Consider the following 17,756-nt stretch of genomic DNA (forward strand, 5'->3'; position numbering starts at 1 on the left):
TGTGTGCCACCAACACCAATAACAAATCTAACAATCAAAGCCATATTCAACACCTAAATCAGAGCCAAACTCCCACCCTTCTCCGCAACTGACATCTGAACAAAGTCCAATGTTCTCGGTTTACTAATAAACTATACTAATAAAATGAACTTATAAGTCATTTTTGGTTGGGTTAAGTTCATCACCAAACAAGTTCTTGATGAATTCTAGTTTCGGACAGTTATCATATTTTACTTATTTTTAAGCCAAATACGAATTATGAGTGCCCCGTCTTGATAATCAAATGATTAAGACCAAACAAATTATTCAATAGTTTTAATTAAGTAATTGTATTTTTGAAATATTAGCATGTGACATGATATAGATAAAAGGGATCCCTGACCAAAAAAAAAAAGATAAAAGGTATCCTAAATAATGATCCAAGCCCAAACCATTGTCGAACCATTACTTGACATAATAATATTTTGCATGTGATATACTTGGCTTATTGCATGAGATACACTTGGCTTATTGCATGAATAACACTTGACTTGTTACGTGTGATTATTTTAATTTCCAATCTCAGTTTCTCCAAATCATGATACCTTACCATTTTTTTTTCTTTGTTCTTAATATAATTAAATTAAGGAAAAGCTGTCACTTGTAATTGAATTCAAATAGTGGATTCCTTTTCACAGTATAAGTTTAAATCACCCTAAATAATACAAAGGAGTCCTTAGTTTAGGAACTCGTCTTATTCATTCAAATTAAAAGGTCCAAATTTGGTAACATTGTTTCACAACTATTGGAAGATACAATAAGAGACTCATAACCTTAAGCATGAATCATATGCTAGTACATATGATTACATGGTTTCATAATAATTGAAAGGCAAACGAGGTTTAATGAGGACTTCAAGAGGAGTAACTTTGATGTTGGTTGTTTCCACAACAGCAGTCATATCAATTGGCTCACTTGATGTTTTCAAAACTTCAAAGGAGTGTAGAAAATTTGCAAGAGTCAAATACGCGGTTCGAAGGCCAAAGGATATTCCAGGACAAATCCTTCTTCCACTTCCAAATGGTAAAAACTCAAAATGATGACCCTTAACATCAACATCTTTATGAGTTGTAAGAAATCTCCCAGGCTTGAACTCCAATGGATCCGGCCAAACGCTAGGGTCAGTTTGGATCTTCCACAAGTTCGTGAATAGTCGAGTTCCTTTCTTCACATGGTAGCCACCAATGTTGCAATCTTCTCTGAATTCGCGAATTCCAGAAAGAGGCGATGCTGGATACAACCTTAGTGTTTCTTTGACAACAGCTTGAAGGTATACTAACTTGTTAATATCGGACTCGGTGATGCATAATCTCTCTTTGCCAATGTGGCGATCAATTTCTTCTTTAACTTTTTCCAATGCATGAGGATTGTTCAATAGTAAACACAATGCCCATATGTGTGTAACACTGCTAGTGTCAGTTGCTCCCAAAACTAGTGCCTGCAAAGTTAAGTACAAATTGTTTAACATTTGTATAATTTTATTGCACTTATTTTTAAATTTAAATTTACAATTTCAAACTTCGTGACATGTTTATACATAAATTTGACCAAGGGGTGGATGCAGTTCGTTGGAGCGGTTCATCTGGACTTAAGAAAATGCACATACATTCCTATATAATTTACGGTATAAACTCCTTATATTTTTTTCGTTTTCGCACAATTAAGAGGCACCAAAACTCAAAAGTTTGAACCCCTGGACCAGGGTTTGGATCCGCTACTTTGACTCCAATCATAATTTATATGGTATCACTATAATGCGATAAAGTTTGCAATGATTTGAATCCAAGATCGAATCTGATGGCTCACATAATTTATTGAATCATGTGATCAGGCTCGCCAGAATCCAGATCTATTACAATCAGAGATCATACATTTGTTGTTGTCAAGTAATCTAAACTTAAGTCAATATCAAATGAATTGATGTTTAACTCGGTAAATTAGTCTGACAAATTCAATACCGTTCTGATAAAATACGAATACCAAAAGTGCAATTAAATAACGACACTATCTATGTATATTTGCATGTGATAATACTATATACACATACCATTGTTGTGGCTTTGATGATAGTATCCGAATCAAACCCATGAATGTTTGTTCCGTCGATTGTAGAAAGCATAACATCAATAAAATCATGATCCCCTTTACTCTTATCATCACCACCATCTTCCCTTTTATTCTTGTGCTCATTCAACCACTCTGTCACAACAGTATCCAACTCCTTAAAATTCTCCTTCATACTTTTCTCATGTCCACCAAAATCAAACCACCGCAAAAACGGAATAGCATCAGCAATAGGAAAAACACCGATCAAACGCATATAATCCCTTAAAGCATTCAAACACCGATTTGCTTCTTCCTCTTTAACCATCACACTCTCTCCAAAATATCTCTTCCCAGCAACCATTCTAAGAGCAGTATTAAAAGCCAACTCATGAAACCACTTCTTCATCTCCACAAGCAAATAACCATTTTCGTCTCTTTTATTTTTCCAAATACTAAATAGCTCTTTGATCGAAGTTTGAACTTCTGAGACACGGACATGAGTTAATAGATCGATCCGATGGTTTGAGAGAAAACTTAGAGTAACGATCTTCCTCATTTCGCGCCAAAAGGGACCGTAGGGTGCAAAACCAAGCATGGCATGATTATATGTCATGTGCTTGAATGCAACGAGGTTTGGACGATAAGATACAGCTGTATCATTTGTTGTGTAGCATTCTTTTGCTGTTTCCCAGTTGTTTATGACTAGAGTCGTTGCGGTGCCGAGTTTGATGGTGAAAATGGGACCATACTTGTCTGCCATGGCACCTAGGAGATGATGAGTTGCTTGAGATTTGCTTAGGAGGGGAAGGTGGCCAATTATTGGCCATGCACCAGCAACCATTGGGGGTTGTTTGGTTTTGATGGATCTGGAGTGGTTGAATAGAATTATGAAGAGAAAGATTGCTGAAAGGAGGCCAATTGCAATTGTGTTTTGAGAGAAATCCATTGGGGTGTGTGAGTATGAAGGTGATGATTCTATGGAAGATATAATATGAGGGTTAAGAAGAAAAATAAAAAGGTGAACAAAGGTATCTCTCTTTAGTTTGATGTTTATCTATAATTCTATTATTCAATAATATAATATATTTTTTATTAATTTTTTTAAAAATAAAACCAAAATATTAATGAGTTTTGTCTATGGATACTGGTATCCAACCAAATTTTGAAGTGCATATAAGGCTCTGTTGGTAAAAAAAAAAAAACAAAACTAGTTTATAGCGAATAAATTTATAGAAGGTGACTTATAAGTTAGCTTATAAGTGATAGTGGATAAGCTAACTGATTCAATTTGTATTGTTTGATAAAATTGACGATTTAAGTAGTTTAGAATATGAAATTACATACAAAAATGTGTATTTAATTAACATTTAATTTTTTTCAATAAAGCTTGCAGGAGTAAAATTGAGATAAAAAATGATAAATTATAAACAACTTGATTTAGCATATCACAACCGGCAACAAGCTCATAAAATAACCTATAAACTCGAGAGAAAGTGACTGCTACTAAACGGAACAATTTTTTTTGTCAAATGAGCTTAATAGACATAAATTATCAGCTCAAAAAAATGGCTTTACCAAACATACCCTAAGACTTTACCAATTATAAAATATCAAAATCAATAAAATTATTAAGTTTTGTCACTTTATGAACATATTTTTACGTATACTTTTATTGAAAGTTGTGAAAAATTAAATGCATATAGACAAAACATTTAAATGGTGGTATAAAGGTTTGAAGATTTTTTTTAGGCCATCTATATCTCTTTAGGCCCTTGAAATTATGAATTTGACCTTATTATCATGCCTGGTACATAGCATTATATAACTACCGGAGATCAGGTATTTAACTATTGGATGTTCATTTTAAATTTTTTTTTTGTAACTTTGGTAGATATATATCTGTTTGTTAGTTATGGTATTTAATTCTCGAATATTCTTCTAAACCTTGCGATTTTTAAGTGATTTTTGGTGTTTTCATCACAATCGATATAATAAATGGTGTCAAACTTCACTCAGTTGCGATCAATTAAGAGGCAAACCTTACTTCTTTCTTTCACATTCAGTTTGTTCATAACTTTATATACCAATGGTAAAAAAACAAAAATTTAGATTTATCTACATATTTGTTAGTATTGTAATGCTTTTTTTTTTTTACACCATAATGCTTTTGTTCACACATTCTTCTACACCATAATGAATTTTTTTTTAAACATTTTATTATTTGAATGAATTGTTCACAGCATAATGATTTTTTTTCCTACACATTTTATTATATTAATGCATTTGTTTACACATTTGCTTAGTATTTTTATGATTTTTTTACATAATGTTTTTTTTTATGTACGTATAGATATGGTTGAACTGGCTATTGTTCCAACGCCTGATCCAGAGGTCTTTTCCGTTGATATTGTGGAATATTTTATTACGAAAGAGAAAAAGAAGTATGAAGATATAGACGAAATGATTAACTGACTCGTTGTCAAGCAATAATGGCCGAATTTAGGCATATAATAGATAGATCCTATAGTGATTCCAAACGAGAAACCCGAAGCTCGTTTTAGCTTGTGAAAGAAGTGGAGACTATAAAGGAACAAAGAAGAAGTCAAAGTGAGGAGGCGCATGATCAAGGGAATGTGGGTGTCCCTTTAGGTTGCCTGGTTAATTTAGTGCAAAAAAACTTTGGAGTCTGAATCTTGTTTTAAGATTGCATGATCATAAGATGGAGTCAAAGTGAGAAGATAATAAGTTGGCTGGTTGTTGATAAGTGTCAGAAAGTTGTTAAACATACATTACATTTTAGATACTTTGGTTACTTGTTTTGCAAGTTATCTAATGAAAAGCTCAAAAATAACGAAGAATTGTCAGTTTATGCTTTTTATACCTCATACCAACCTTTTGTGCAGGAAAATGCTTGCCAAGAGACTTAGAAAGAAAGGAAACATGAAGAAGCACAAAGATAAGCTCGACATGGTGAGTCCATAGCGAGAACAGGGCGAGACAAGTCAGAAGAGAACCAAATCATGAATCCAAGGGCGTAGCCGAGCGACCTAAAGACGAAGCCATGGCAACAAGGCTCGCCACAGCGAGCAGGAGGCGGAAGAAAAGAGAGGAAAGTCAGAGATCTCCATGAAGGTAGGAAAAACACAACAAGGGGGGATGAATTGTGTTTCCTTTTTCTTCTTTTTAATTAAGTTCAGAGTTCAGAGTCTGATAGAGTTCAGAGTTCAGAGTCAAATGCAGCAAATATAAAAGATATATATATATATATATATATATATAGAGAGAGAGAGAGAGACAAACAATTATCATGGTTCCTTCCACAATTCGGAAGTAGTCCAGTCCCCCTTGCACTTCCAAGGAGATTTTTCACTATAATCACACAAGATTACAAATGCTCAAGCCACAAGCAAGAGACTTCAAATACTCAAGCACACAAGCAAGAGATTTTCTATGCTCAAGCACAAAAGCAAGAGACTTCCTAAACAAACAAATTACAAAGAATAAGTTTGGTTGTACACTTGATATACAATCAAAGGTGTTAAAAATACAAAACAATTCAAACTCTAAGACTAAAGAATTTATAAGATATAAAAATTGATAAGAAATTCTAAGTGTTTTGATGCACAACAATTTCAAAAGAGTTTTGGCACAAGTTAAAATGTTGTAGATGTATGAAAGAGACGTTGTAGAGGTGCCAACACTCAAAGAGTCGTTGTAGAAGCTTGATCAATCAACATTGATTTGTTGCTTGATATGGTTAATGTCTTATGAAGGAATAATTTGAAATCCATTCCTTGATAGGGAATTGACTGTTCCATTCCAATAGAGACACAACTGTAGCTTGTACTATGCGCATGAAATGTTGGAGTAGTGGAGGTAGTGGTTGTACAATTGTATTATTATCCTTCACTGTCCTTTCTCTTTGGATAAGCATCCATAGCCTTTTAATTCATCAGAATATTCGTTGTTTCAGTCTTTTATTCCTTCTGCATATTTGTGTCTTCAAATATCCATAATAACTAGCTCTAGGTTCTTCACTTCAGCTTCAGATGATCTTCAGATTCTTGATGATCTTCAGACTCTAACTGTTAGCTTCTGGATAGACTTCAGACTCTGACTTCATCAGATTCTGACATGAAACTAAGCTTCTCTTCTAAATTCCTTTCCTCTAATTTGTTCTTCCAGAACCAATGCTTTTCTTTAATACATATAAATTTTAGTCTATGGTCCTTCACACTTGAACAAATATTAGCATATCCAATTGAACTTTTAATACCTTGTTATCATCAAAACTTAAGAGGCATTGCTTAAACTCATTTTTTCCAACACACCATATTTTAGAAGTTCTATGCGTGGCCAAGCGACGCCATGGAGAGCTTGCTCTCCACGGCGAGCCCAGAGCGACCATGAGGAACACCAAGTCAGAGAGCCATGAAATCAAGAGAATCAGGGCGTGGCCAAGTGAGCATAGCCCTCTCCATGGCGGTCAAAGGAGGTTTCTCGCCACTTTGCTTACATGGAAGAAACCCAATGCTACATAAAGCCTCGCTCGCCTTGGCGAGCCTCCAGTCGCTAGGCGAGCAGCTACTTATCAGAAAGAGTATAAAAGTTGCTCCTTCATTTCTAGCCAAATATAACTTGTACTTTTAGAGAGAGACAGTGACGAATTTAAAAGATAAACACAAATCAAGAGTGTTAGAGGATGGATTCAACAAGATTCAATTGAGAAATCAACATCTTGATATGCATTCCATCCATTTCTTCCAATTTTGCAAGGCTACCATGATAATGAGTAGTTAAATCTCATTTGTTGGGATTAAAGGTATTTGATCAAACTCAATATGTATTCTTTATGATCTTAGTAATATATGATTCTAGTTGTTCTTTAATATTGATGTTATCATGTTTGATTTATGATTTGATTTGTTATTCAAAACTACTTTTTGAATCAAGATATAGGATAAACATCTATTAAACCCTAAATACTAGAAATGGATTTAGGTTTTTATATCCACATCTAGTATCAAGTCTTAATGCTATTGCATTGTTTAATAGACCGAGAAATCGTCAATTAAACATTATGATTGCACTCACGACATTTTTTAGACATGAACAATGTTGTCGAATGATACTTGGTAATATTGATTGATAGTTATATGCTTGATCAAGAGAATATATGCGACGTTTGGTTAATGAAATCTAATCCCAACAGTTTTACGTCTTTGTTTAACTTAGTTTATTTACCTCATTATAGTCCGATTAGGATTTCGCAACAAACAATTTTCAAAACCCTTAACTAAGAACGATAACCATTGTTGAACGGCTTACGAATATCGTACTAGTCCCTATGGAAACGATATAAAATTAAACATACATACTTTTGATACTACATCAATCGTTTAACTGAAAAAGTGACAGAGATTGTCTGAGATATGAAATTTTTTTGTGATAAAACTAAAGAAAAATAATTGTTGGATTTGAAAGGTAGATGGAAAGACAATATGACAACTGGCAAACAAATTTACAATGCACGTCATAGATATAAACTTAGTATCAGAGGTTCGAGAACGACTAGTGAGTCAAAAAAAATTATACAAGATATATTTTTTGCACATACTAAACCTATGAAATTATTTAATACATTTTCTACTGTATTGGTGATGGATACCACTTATAAAACCAACCAATACAAAATGTTGTTGTTTGAGATTTTTTGTTTGACCTCAACTTAGAGGATATATAATGACGGGTTTCCTTTTTTAACTAGTGAGAAAGAGAAATTTTTTACTTGGGCTCTACTAGAGTATGTTACTCTGTTGAAGTGTAAATAAAATTTTGAATACAAAGGTGAGAAAGAAAAACAAGAAGGGTGGGGGGGATTGTCTAGGATTTATATGAAAATCTTTTTAGGAGTTTTGAAAAAAACGATAATCAGAGAGTAAAAGAAGAGTGACAACACAAACAAATTATCCTAGTTCACCTCACAATCTAAGGTTAGTTCAATCCCCTTGCACTTCCAAGAGACTTTTCATAATTATCACACAAGATTCTCTAACACACAAGTCAGAGACTTCCGTGCCTCACACAAGAGGACTTATACAATTAGAGTTTAATAAAAGATTTTGCATGTTTTTACACTTTAGAACTCAAAGAGCGAATAATTAACTTTAAGCTTAAGAAACTTCAGACACTTAAGAAATTTTAAGATAATAAGTTTGTAAGAATTTTCATAGTGTTTGAGTGCTTTTAAATTTGACAGAATGTTGGCACATGTATATTATTTGTAGTCTCTTAATCTATTAAAATTGCTTAGGTTCCTATATATGAGAGAAATGAAAGATCTATTTTTTAAAGATTGTCAACTCATCAAAATCTTCCTTCATAAGCTTTGATTCAGATTTAAAAACTTTGCCTCGATTGGGTAATGTCGTTGAATAGTACTAGGAGAATCCTTTGCCTCTTAAGGAATAATTTGTTACATCATTTTTGCCATTAAAGTTCTTTGTATGTTTTTGCATGTGTTCAGAAGCAGACAAACATTACTACCAAAGCTTGAAAGCGACCTTCCATCATCAGAAGACAAACCTAGTAAGAGTCACCAAGACTGCTGACATCGTCAGAGCTTGTTTCCATCAGAGCTTATTCTTATCAGAGTCTTTAGAACATCTTCTAATCGGAGCTTTGACTTTCTGTTGAACTTTCTTCATATCAACATCCAAGTTCTCAAAAGTTTCACATGCTTTTCTTGAGTACGATAATGCTTTCCTTGTGCTCAGAACTTGATGTATCTAAACCAAAAACTTGACTTTGAAGTCAAAATTTAAATACATAGTCTTGCACACTTGAACACACGTTATAGTACCAAATTGCTTTTCATACATTGTTATCATCAAAATTTTAGAGACATTGTTCTAAAACCCACTATGGTTCAACGGAAGGTAATTTTTGCTGATAGGGATACCACATAATGAATGATGTTTCCAAAATCTTTTCAACATCTACTACTTTAGTGTGTGAATTTCATATTTTAAAGAAAGTGACAACTAGATGCATTTTTATTGCAAAGTTAAAGATTTCAAAGGGAAACATGTGAAGTCCTCGGATTTGGTTGACACCATCATGATGATGTTATTGTATTAGAACGTAATCAACATGTTCATATTCAAACACAGTTGAATGCAATTCAAGTATGTTATAAATTTATAAGAAATTGTATATTCAACTTTATGACATAAGTGTATTATTTTAAATTATCATCTCTTAATGTCATTTTTTTGAGTTTGTAGGAAAGATTCAATAAAGCTTATTGCAATGTGATGTTCTGAAACTATATCGTTGTCTCTGCTGATTCAAAAGATTTAGACAAAAGGTGCTGAAAAAGGTGCATAAAAGGGGAACAAATCGACTTTAGATGATAGTTCTACTACTCGGGGGTGTGTTGATGCACAATTTCTAGATAGTCAGGCTTCACAGACAAACCCTTCATTACAAAAAAAGAAAAGTGTGAATGTGGATAGTCAGGCTTCTCAGTGCTCGATACCAACACAATATATTCCTTATATTTATCATATTCCTAATGTTATGAAACCTCATATTGAAAATATTGTGAATGTGGATGGTGATGGTTACTGTGGTTATCGAGTTTGTAGCTAAAAGTCTTGGAATAATATTATTACTTATAAATCATATGGAACCATCTCTACCATTTCATAATTAATCTACATTGTTGTGTTTTGTGAAATCCAGTTAATGGATACCACTTTTATCGACAAATATTGTCTACTATCTTTTCAAACATATACATCGATTCCAAAAAATATTCAAAAGTATAACATAAAATATATACATTGTATTAAAAAAATATTTAAAATAAAAATTAGATGTGCTATATATATACTATTTGAGTTATTGATTATACGTCCGAAAGTTACGTATCGAACCATTTGGTAGATATTTACCTGTCGTGTTAATCATGATTTTAAATCGAACCTCTGGTATCTAGGTATCAGATGCTCCGGTAGCTTTCTACCAGAAGAGAAAATACCGAAAACATAGTCAATCAATGTCAATACTAGAGACAATGTCATATTTGTGATTGCTATAATTGATAAGGGATTGAATTGAGATATTGTTAGTCTGTAATTTCAACATGCTTATTTAATGCAGTCAACATTAGTTGACTTTTACCTTTACAAGAATCGAAATCTTTTCATTCAAACTTAAGGAGATCGACGAGATGTAGACTTAACACGAAAGAGTCTAAAAGTCCTAAAGTTCGACAACACGTGAGTCATTAATGCGAGACCGTCGAAGCCAAACAATTACTGTTAAGGGGGAAATATTTGGAATTTCAAAGAGAAGCGGTTTCCTCAAGGGAAACGTGGGAGACAAGCGGTTGTCCAAATGGAGGAAGTGTTGACCGTGGAGTTAGGCTTTTTTTCAGTTTATTTTGCTATGTTAAAATAGTAGTTTTCCGTAGGGAAAATAGGTCGCAAATCACTTATAGAAATTCTACATCACTCGAAGTACTGACACGAGAGAAAAGAGTTATACAGAATGTATGTAAAGGAGTTCTCGAACCACCTTTATTTTTAATGCAATGCAATTTATCTTTTCTTTAAGTTTCTGCACTTTTAACTTTTAGCCTTTATTTTTCATTTATTGAGTTTCTTTTTATTTTAAACATTTTTCTGTCGAAAGACGTCTTACGGACTTGTCTTGTTCATAAAGCAACCTATGAACTTGATGAACGCAAACTCTATTTTCTTAAAGGAGAAAACTTAGGTGCAATACCACATGTGTTGTTGGTGTTGTTCTCCTATTACAATATGACACTGTATATTCTTAAATATTTGATGTTTATTTTAAGCAAAATTATACAATCAGTCCCTTAACTTTATTTTAGGTAACACTTTCGTACTTTATCTTTTTTTTGTCACGGTTTAGTCCTTTATGTTATAAAATGACAATATCTTATCATTTTTTATGAGATTTTTTTCAAAGAAATTTGATTTTCTAGGCTTGTATGATGAAGATTTACGTTTGCTATTGAGTTTGATGATTTTTTTTTTATTTTTTTCAAAAAAAAGGATAACTATGTTGTTATTTTATAACAAAAAGGACTAAATCGTGACAAAAAAAAAAGATAAAGGACGAAAGTCTTACCTAAAATAAAGTTAAGGGACTAATTGTGTAATTTTGCCTTTATTTTATTAGGAAATAACAGGGCTGAAAAAGAAAAAATAAACACAATCACAAACACAAAAATATAACATGGAAACTCCAAAACCGAAGAAAAAACCACGACTGTTGTCTAAACCGACAACCAGAGAATTATAACTATGTGAAAATTTTTACACACCCCCATGCCCCAGTACACCCACACTCTCACAAAGCAAATATTTAAACTAAGTCAGATACAAGCTTAAAGTGCTACTGACTGGTACATCTAAAAACAAAGAAACTAGATTCAATAAATAGCTTTGGTCTTCCCCTTGCTTCACTAAACTAAGCGATGTGGGACATAATCACCAATAACTAATATTTTCTAACCTCCTTCTTTATTCAACAAACTTGACAATCAAACCCAACAATCTCAACCTTGAGTGTAAGAGTTTCATCTTCCGCTTCCATTGTATATATCGACAATCATACTCCACCATAAAGAATATACTTCACTTGAAACTGAACCATTCCAAGAATTTCTTCACGTTGAAACCTTGCTGAAAGATTATGGTGCAACTCCCATGTTGGCTTCCAAGAAGTTCTTCAGCAATCGACATATCTCATCACACACCCTGCATCAATTCCAACCAATGCCCGTGTGTTGTTTTGAATCTGTTAGCAAGCACTTGTCCTTTTGCATGGTATAGCGGAAATACCATAGAGACACATTTGATCTTCTAGATAAAATCACCATCATCTCCCAGAACAAGATTGACATTGCTAGCATTTGCCTCAAAGTCTTTTTCAGAAACTGCTCCACCTAGACAATTTCTCTTTAAATGCCCAGACATTCCACACTTCCAACACGGCATATTATTTGCATGGATCTTCTTCCCATTAGCCCCACTTCTAGTTAACAACATTGACCTTGATGAAGTGCTTTCATCACTTTTCATCCTCCTTTCTTCATAAATAATTTTAGTTGCAACTTCTTCAAAACTCAAACTTTCCTTCCCATACATGAAAACAGGTTTGAGATGAACATAAGAAGGTGGAAGGGACAAAATGAACCTTAACGCTTTATCTTCATCATCAATCTTAACTTCAATTGATTCTAACTCAGAAACATTATTATTCTAAGTACTAAGATGATCAAAGATTTTCGCACCCTCATCCATGCGCAAATTGTGGAATTGCTCCTTCAGTAACAACCGATTTGAGATGTCTTTTGCCTGATATAACCCTTTGAGCTTTTCCCAGAGTTCCTTGGCTGATGACAGATTCTGCACATTCACAAGAACATTCTTTGCCAAACACAGACGAATTGCACTTACAGCTCTCAAATCTAGTTCCTCCCACTTATCTGCTTCCATCTTGGAAGTGTTTCCTTTCAGCTACGGCTGGACAAAAAACCGATGTTCGCCCGAAACCGATGTGTCCGTTGAATAAAGCAGTGCTGCAGACGGTCCAAGTTCGGATTATCAGGTCTACGGGTCAAGTTTCTCGGTCTTACACAGATAGAATAGGTCGATATTGGATTTGAGATTATGGTCCATCGAAACCCGTCACCCGACCGACATTTATATTATACTAGCTTCTAGTCCTACTTTTAGCAGAGTGGCAGACTGCTTTTTAAGTTTTACAGCTGTATTTTTTTTCATTTTCAATACTCTTTCTTTTCTTATTACTATTACTTCTTCCATTTACAGGTCTCACTCCCACTCCACTTTCACGTTCCCAACACACTTCCCCTTCCCCTTCTTCATCTCTCTTTTCTCTCTCACGTAATCCTTCTGACTTCTTCTTCACCACACAAACAAAACACCATCTCTTTGTATTTCAATGGAAAAAAAGAAATTCATGTTCCAAAATAAAGAAAGAAGAAAGCAACATTTCAATTGCAACAAATTCATCATCATTTATGTGTTCTTCCATTCTGCCTCCATGTCTTTTTTTTTTTTTTTTATCGGAGTCAGAACCTATATGAATCACTAAATCAACTACCCAAAAACGATAAATCATCTTTATCCACCATGTCTATTATTTTAACCTCTACCAATCCGTTACGTTGAAGGTTGTTGTTGTAATTTTTCTGAAATTGTTGAAATTTCAGATTTCCATTTGAATTTTTCTTCCTTTCCAAAGTTTTGATTTTTGACTGATTTAGTAACCGAAAAAATCCACCCATCAAAACCGATATCCGATCTAACCGTAAACCGGCGTAACCGTATACACTTGCGGACGGGAATGGGCTTAGTTTTTCCATCCGCGAAACCGATCGGAACCGCGATTTCTGGCCTGAAACCGTCCGAGTCTGATCGTTGTCCACTCTTACTTTCAGCGCCTTGTGTAAACCTGATTGTATCAGCACATCCTTGACTTGTACTTTCCACAAGCCAAAGCTGATTCTTCCATCAAACTTTTCTATGTCAAACTTCATTGCACTTGAATAAGACATAACCAGTTGCACAGTACCACCCTTCTTCAGCACCTTCACAATATCACACTTCTTTTTTCTGATGTGGAAGATCAGACAATGCTGCAACCACAGAGCATACTAAGAATTGTGATATCTCACGGAACCGAAGCTCTCATACCACTGTTAGGAAATAACAGGGCTGAAGAAGAAAAAATAAACACAATCACAAACACAAGAATATAACGTGGAAACTCCAAAATCGGAGAAAAAACCACGACCGTTGTCTAAACCGACAACCAGAGAATTATCATTTTGTGAAAAATTTTACAACACATAGACTTCTCTCACTCACACCCAATGCCCCAATACAGCCACACTCTCACAATGCAAATATTTAAACTAAGTCAGATACAAGCTTAAAGTGCTATTGACTAGTGCATCTAAAAACAAAAAAACTAGGTTCAATATATAGCCTTGGTCTTCTCCTTGCTTCACTAAACTAAGTGATGTTGGACATAATCACCAATAACTAATATTTTCTAACCTCCTTGTTTATTCAACAAACTTGACAATCAAACCCAACATATTTTTGATATACCAATTCAACCCACCGGCCACCGCCACAAAAATTGGCCACTGACCGTTGCAATATTCTTTTTAAACTAATAAAACACTTACATCCTTCCACCTTCACCCTCACTTGTTGTGCAACACGGATGGCTCCACAGGGGTTTTAACACAAATGGTTGTTCAACTGTTTAACAAATACATAAAGAAACAAAGCACCATAATATCACAAATCAGGGTGGAATCCAACATGAATTAACGAGGAAGAATGTCTGGTATGATGGTCAAATCGTGGTCTAGAGGAAATAAAATAATGGAATCGCCGAAAAATACAAGTGAGAATCATTGGTGTGTCTTAATCCGCGTCGGAAGCAAAAAGTATAAACACCCAATTTTTAAGAATATACACGTGTCATGTTGTAATAGGAGAACATCACCAACAACACATGTGGTATTGCACCTAAGTTTTCTCCTTTCTTAAAAACAAATGCACAACATGTCCTAGAATTTCTGGTTTGATCGTGCTTGTAATAATCAAAACTAGCCCTTATTGTTTACCAAAAACACCGGAAAATAAATACAAAGGGAAGAATGTGAAAGAAACATGCCATTTTATTCTGATTATTTTTTGTTTCACAATAGCATTACAATGTTGTATCCAATAGATGACACAGAAGATCATGATATCCAAATCATTTGTTTCTCTCATAAATTGATTCAAATATCAAATAGGTTCATAACAAAGTACGATTTCCAACTTCATAGGTTCATATTCAAAGCCTAAATTCCTAAAACACAAAAGTAAAAAAAAAAAATTGTAGACATCACTTAGTGCCACATAGACTATATTGTCCGACATTTCCCCCTTTATGTCTCAATGACAAGTACTGAGTGGCAAGTATAGCCTGAGCTACAATCTCCTCCATATCCATGTATAAAGGAGTACCAGCATTCTGCTCAATGGAGTTAATTGTCAGGTCATTGATTCTGCAGGTGATAGTTAATGGATCAATACCATGTTCCTCATGTAAAAGAACCTCAAAATTAGCAGGCATCGACAGATTATTAGGAATATCACTTTGAAAAAAAGGTGAGAGACCCTATAGAACCATACCAAGTATCGATTCTATGCCTCCCAATGAGTCTCCACAAGTTGCCCACAATATTCTTCACAAATCAGATGTAGAATATAATCCTAAAAAAGCCTATTCCATTTGATAAATGTTCAATGTGCACAGTGGGGCAATTTGTAAAATTTCTAGGAATAGTTTGAACATATCCAAATTGCCTCAGCATGCGCTCCGGAAAGTGTCGACGAAAACACGTCATGCCACACATTATCCACCCTAATAACCAAATTATGTCATGGTCGTTGTTTATCATTGAACAACGGGCAACCAACTAGATAGAGCAGGAAAGCACCAATTCACCAAGTCTGATACAATTCCATCACTACTTCCTCCCAAGTGGTGTATCCTGCGAGAATTCAACAGCTTTCCACCCTTTTTCGTCCGTTCTTCCATCCTGTGATGCCTTGTAACTTAAAATCTATTTTCTTCGCTTTCTATTGTCTTCAAATACCTTCTATGAACGATTGAATTTCATTCATCATATCTTTCATGTGATGTCTTGTTTTGCCGATTTACATGATTTCTATCTGAAAAGACTCAAAACATTTATGAAATTGCATGTTTTAGAATAAATGTGAATTACAATAACTCGAATGAAACCAATACAAAAAATTCCTCAAACCAATGACAACTCCTCTAATTAATCTCTCATTTGCCTTCAAAACTCTTCCAAAAACCATCCCTAAATGACCGTAAAAATGCTCACTATTATAATTATTGGTTAATAATGTTTTACCCCCATGTAATATATGTCATTTTTAGTTTTTCACCCTGTAATATTTTTTTTTAGTTTACGTCCTTGTAATTTGAAAATTTCCGGTCATTTGACTGTACAAAAATCGATGATATGACAGAGGGGTAAAACGAAGTTTGCTTAAATTATCAAGGGGCTAAACCAAAATTTCCTCAAATTACATGGTGGTAAACTGAAATTTGCTCAAATTACAATGGTCGAAATTTGCCATGAAGATCTAAAACCAAAAAAACTTCAAATTAGAAAGACGGAAAAAAAAAATTACAAAGTAGAAAAACAAAAATAATCTATATTACAACGGATAAACACTATTAACCCTGTAATTTTTTTGACGTACGCTAAAAATGTTGGACCAACTTGTGTACGACACATAAATTATTGCAATCAATAATTTCTGGCCAGACGCAGAAGTCTAAGAGAGATGTTAAACTCTCATTAAAATGAAGTCAAAGAAATGTTCATCCTAAATTCCCAACATGCTTGTTCTTTTATGGTATATCACCTAACAATTATGTTAATTCTCCCTAATTAGGACTCCATCTTTAAGTTGCTTATTGCCGGACCGAATTTTTCATTAAAAAAATCATTGACTTAAGAATGTTGGCAAGTCAAAAAGCAATCAGTACGACAATTTTGGGTAAAATCTCATTACATGGAATAAAACAAGTTTGATTCCTCCATATATCTTATATTTTTATTGATTTTTTGGTACAAAATTCCTCTAGTTCTCTTCTATAACTGTAGTAGTTGTAGAACTTGACATATGATCCCATGGCCCACATGCCAACCATCTAAACCTACCTTTTTTTCTACACATTTTTAAATCTTCAATGTTTTTATCATCACTTTTAATCATTATTTAAGTTTTGTTTTTAAAATACACAAGGAAACCTTCCTAAAAACATTTGTGTAGATAAATTGTGTTTGACCATTATTTAAAAAATAAGTATAATATATACAAATTTTATATTTATATTTTTATTTTTTCTAAATTGTGTCACTAGACTATTTTTTCTGACGAAACTAGCACCGAATTAGTAAGAATATCCAAAAAATATATGTCCTTAAAATAAAAAATCCAAAATTTAATTTTGAAATATTTATAATGTATGACAAATTATTTGATTTAAAAAAAATATGTTTTTGGAAATCTAAAAAAGTAAATACTTTTTTTTGGAAGAAAAAAAAAGTAAAATACTTGATAAGGAAATATTTCATAACAATTAGTATGTACCATATTAAATTAAAATGTTAATTATAGAAATAAATTAAAACTTAATACTTTCAATTAATTATTAAATTAAGAAAATATATATTTTGTTTCATTTAAATATAAAACTTACTATTTTTTGTTAGAGGAAATAACAACTTATTATGTTTCACACTCTTTTTTGTTTGGCTAATTTGTTTGGTCTAATATGTTTCCCACTATAAATATAAATATAATTAATAAAAATATGGATACAAATAAGAGTCATAACTTTATTGCGTAAAAAAAAATACAAGACTGGTCAATTCCTATAATACAACTATTTGTAATCCTTTTGAGAATTAACTATGATGCCGTAATTGAATAAACTAATTATTGCATATAAATGCACACATCACGTTGAATATTTTTGCCTATAAATGCACA

General features: G+C 33.3%; 1 protein-coding gene across 1 annotated transcript; it reads right to left on the bottom strand.

Annotated features, from left to right (window-relative positions):
- Window positions 1–646: 646 nt before the first annotated feature.
- LOC11441132 (cytochrome P450 82A1) lies at window positions 647–3,107 on the bottom strand. Its single transcript, XM_003619093.3, has 2 exons — window positions 2,087–3,107; window positions 647–1,477 (listed from the first exon to the last, which is right to left on the bottom strand). Exons 1-2 carry the CDS (start codon window positions 3,029–3,031, stop codon window positions 845–847), a joined length of 1,578 nt encoding a protein of 525 aa, XP_003619141.1. The 5' UTR covers window positions 3,032–3,107; the 3' UTR covers window positions 647–844.
- Between the last annotated feature and the right edge of the window lie 14,649 nt (window positions 3,108–17,756).

The sequence above is a fragment of the Medicago truncatula genome, chromosome 6, assembly GCF_003473485.1.
Source record: "Medicago truncatula cultivar Jemalong A17 chromosome 6, MtrunA17r5.0-ANR, whole genome shotgun sequence".
Lineage (NCBI taxonomy): Eukaryota > Viridiplantae > Streptophyta > Magnoliopsida > Fabales > Fabaceae > Medicago > Medicago truncatula.

What these genes read in the sequence shown, in the direction of transcription:
- LOC11441132 (XM_003619093.3), bottom strand. Translation starts at nt 3,031, where the DNA reads ATGGATTTCTCTCAAAACACAATTGCAATTGGCCTCCTTTCAGCAATC. An exon ending in TCATCAAAGCCACAACAATG is followed by an intron (nt 1,478 to 2,086) that starts GTATGTGTATAT and finishes TTAACTTTGCAG; the next exon opens with GCACTAGTTTTGGGAGCAAC.